General features: G+C 36.9%; 1 protein-coding gene across 1 annotated transcript; it reads right to left on the bottom strand.

Moving 5' to 3' along the window:
• Positions 1–1,169: 1,169 nt before the first annotated feature.
• HELRODRAFT_166468 (hypothetical protein) lies at positions 1,170–1,688 on the bottom strand (the record flags this gene model as incomplete). Its single annotated transcript, XM_009011718.1, has 1 exon — positions 1,170–1,688. One exon carries the CDS (start codon positions 1,686–1,688, stop codon positions 1,170–1,172), a length of 519 nt encoding a protein of 172 aa, XP_009009966.1.
• Between the last annotated feature and the right edge of the window lie 318 nt (positions 1,689–2,006).

The following is a 2,006-nucleotide window of genomic DNA, read 5'->3' as shown; positions in this document are numbered from 1 at the left end:
TTTATTAGGAAAAAATCAATTTATTTAAATATTCATGGTTGCCGGCATACAAACATACATACAAACAAACATTTCCTACAAACAAACATTACATACATATATACACACATACATACAAACATACATACATGCATGCAAATAAACAAACGCATACACACTCACTCAGATATACAAAAACATACACACACATACAAACAACACGCATACAAACAAAATGTCTTTTTGCTATCCGCTGCATTAAAAGATGTGCGAATGTACACAGTGCTAGTTGTGTACGTTGTATGTACGCAAATAAAATAAGCGTATTTATACATTCATCTGTGTATGTATGTATGTATCTAGGTATGTTTGTATGTATGTATCTAGGTATGTTTGTATGTATGCATTATATATGTATATACTTCTTATTTTTATTCTTTTGTGCAATACTCCGAGAGGTAATATTGAACATAAGATCCGTGCAGTGAGTCGAGTCCATACCATATGTGTGTGTGTGTGTGTATGTATGTGTGTGTATGTGTGTGTGTGATTTGGCATTCTGTACTGTATTATTGTGTACATATACATACATACATACATTTATCTACATACATACGTACGCATACACACGCACACACGCACAAACACACGCACACAAAAACAAAAAACAAATATGTATACACAGTATCACACATACAAACGCGTCAACAAAAACATACATACATACATTGATAAAACACACACGCACACGCACGCGCACACACACCTTCTCTTTTTCACACACACACACACAAACACTCGCACACAGCTGCATTTAATAATTTGGGAACTGCCATCTTTCGACAGAAAGAAACTTTTAACATTCGAGCAAAAAAACGTTCCCAAAGGCTCTATGAAAAGGCAATGAAGAAAATTTCCTTGGACAAAATTAAAACAGAGTATTTGAATAAAATAATAATAATATAAATAATAAAAATAATAATAACAATAATATGTTATTATTAGTAATATTTTTTCATTAATATCAATGAAATAGTAGTAGAAATAGTAACTGGCCCCCACCCACGCATTGTAAAAAAAATTCTTTACTCTATAAAGAAAATAAAAATCGAATTATTCAAAGTCAAACTAATTCACATTTTAAAATGGGGAATGAAAAATTTAAAAGTTGATTTAATATTTAAAAAAAACTACGGAGCCAAACAAACCAGAAAAAAGAAATTGACGACGACGAGGAAGACCCGACTGCAGATGGAAAGAAAACTGTTTGTGTGGTCGTCATCCTGCTGGCATCTCTCCTTCAGTCGTCTGCAGCCTCCCACCACACTCCTCCAGGCGTTCCTCCCAACGCTACTTCCGTTTCCGGGTCCGCCTTCGCATCCATTTCCGGTTACGATGACACCGGATGTGGCCAAGCATTGGCTTCTTCGGGATTTCGAGTCGCACGATTCTGAAGTCGCGGCTGTCGACGACGGAGTGATTGTGGTCGTTGTTGTCATCAGGTTATTTGGAATCACGTGATTCGATTGTTGCTGCTGCTGCTGCTGTAAGTGGTGGTGGTGGTGATGGTGGTGGTGGTGGTTGTGGTGAGAATAGTGGCTGGAGCGATCCGGGTCACATGACATTGCGATATCCAATGTTTTCATCTCACTCTCGTCCAGCATGGCGCTCGGGTACCTGTTGAAGTTTATGACGTCACCGTTCGCCATTTTGTTTATTTTCTCGTTTGTGATTGGCCGGTTGATTTACTCTACTCTGATTGGCTGGTTGATTTGGTCGTTTGTGATTGGTTGGTTGACTTGCTAGATTGTGATTGGTTGGGTGATTTACTCGATTTCAGATGTTGATGATGACATTATCTTCGTGTCTTTAATGTCTTTGTCGTTGTTGTTTGTTATTTTTGTTAATGTTTTTAATGTTGTTGTTGATATTTGTGTTGTTTACGCTGTTGTTGTTGATGACATCATTTTGATGAGGTTGTTGTCGATTTTGTTTTTGATGTTCTTGTTGATGTTGTTGATGTTTTT

The sequence above is a fragment of the Helobdella robusta genome, assembly GCF_000326865.2.
Source record: "Helobdella robusta unplaced genomic scaffold HELROscaffold_10, whole genome shotgun sequence".
NCBI lineage: Eukaryota > Metazoa > Annelida > Clitellata > Rhynchobdellida > Glossiphoniidae > Helobdella > Helobdella robusta.
Note: the sequence above shows the minus strand (reverse complement) of the source record. Positions and strands in the feature narration are given on the sequence as shown.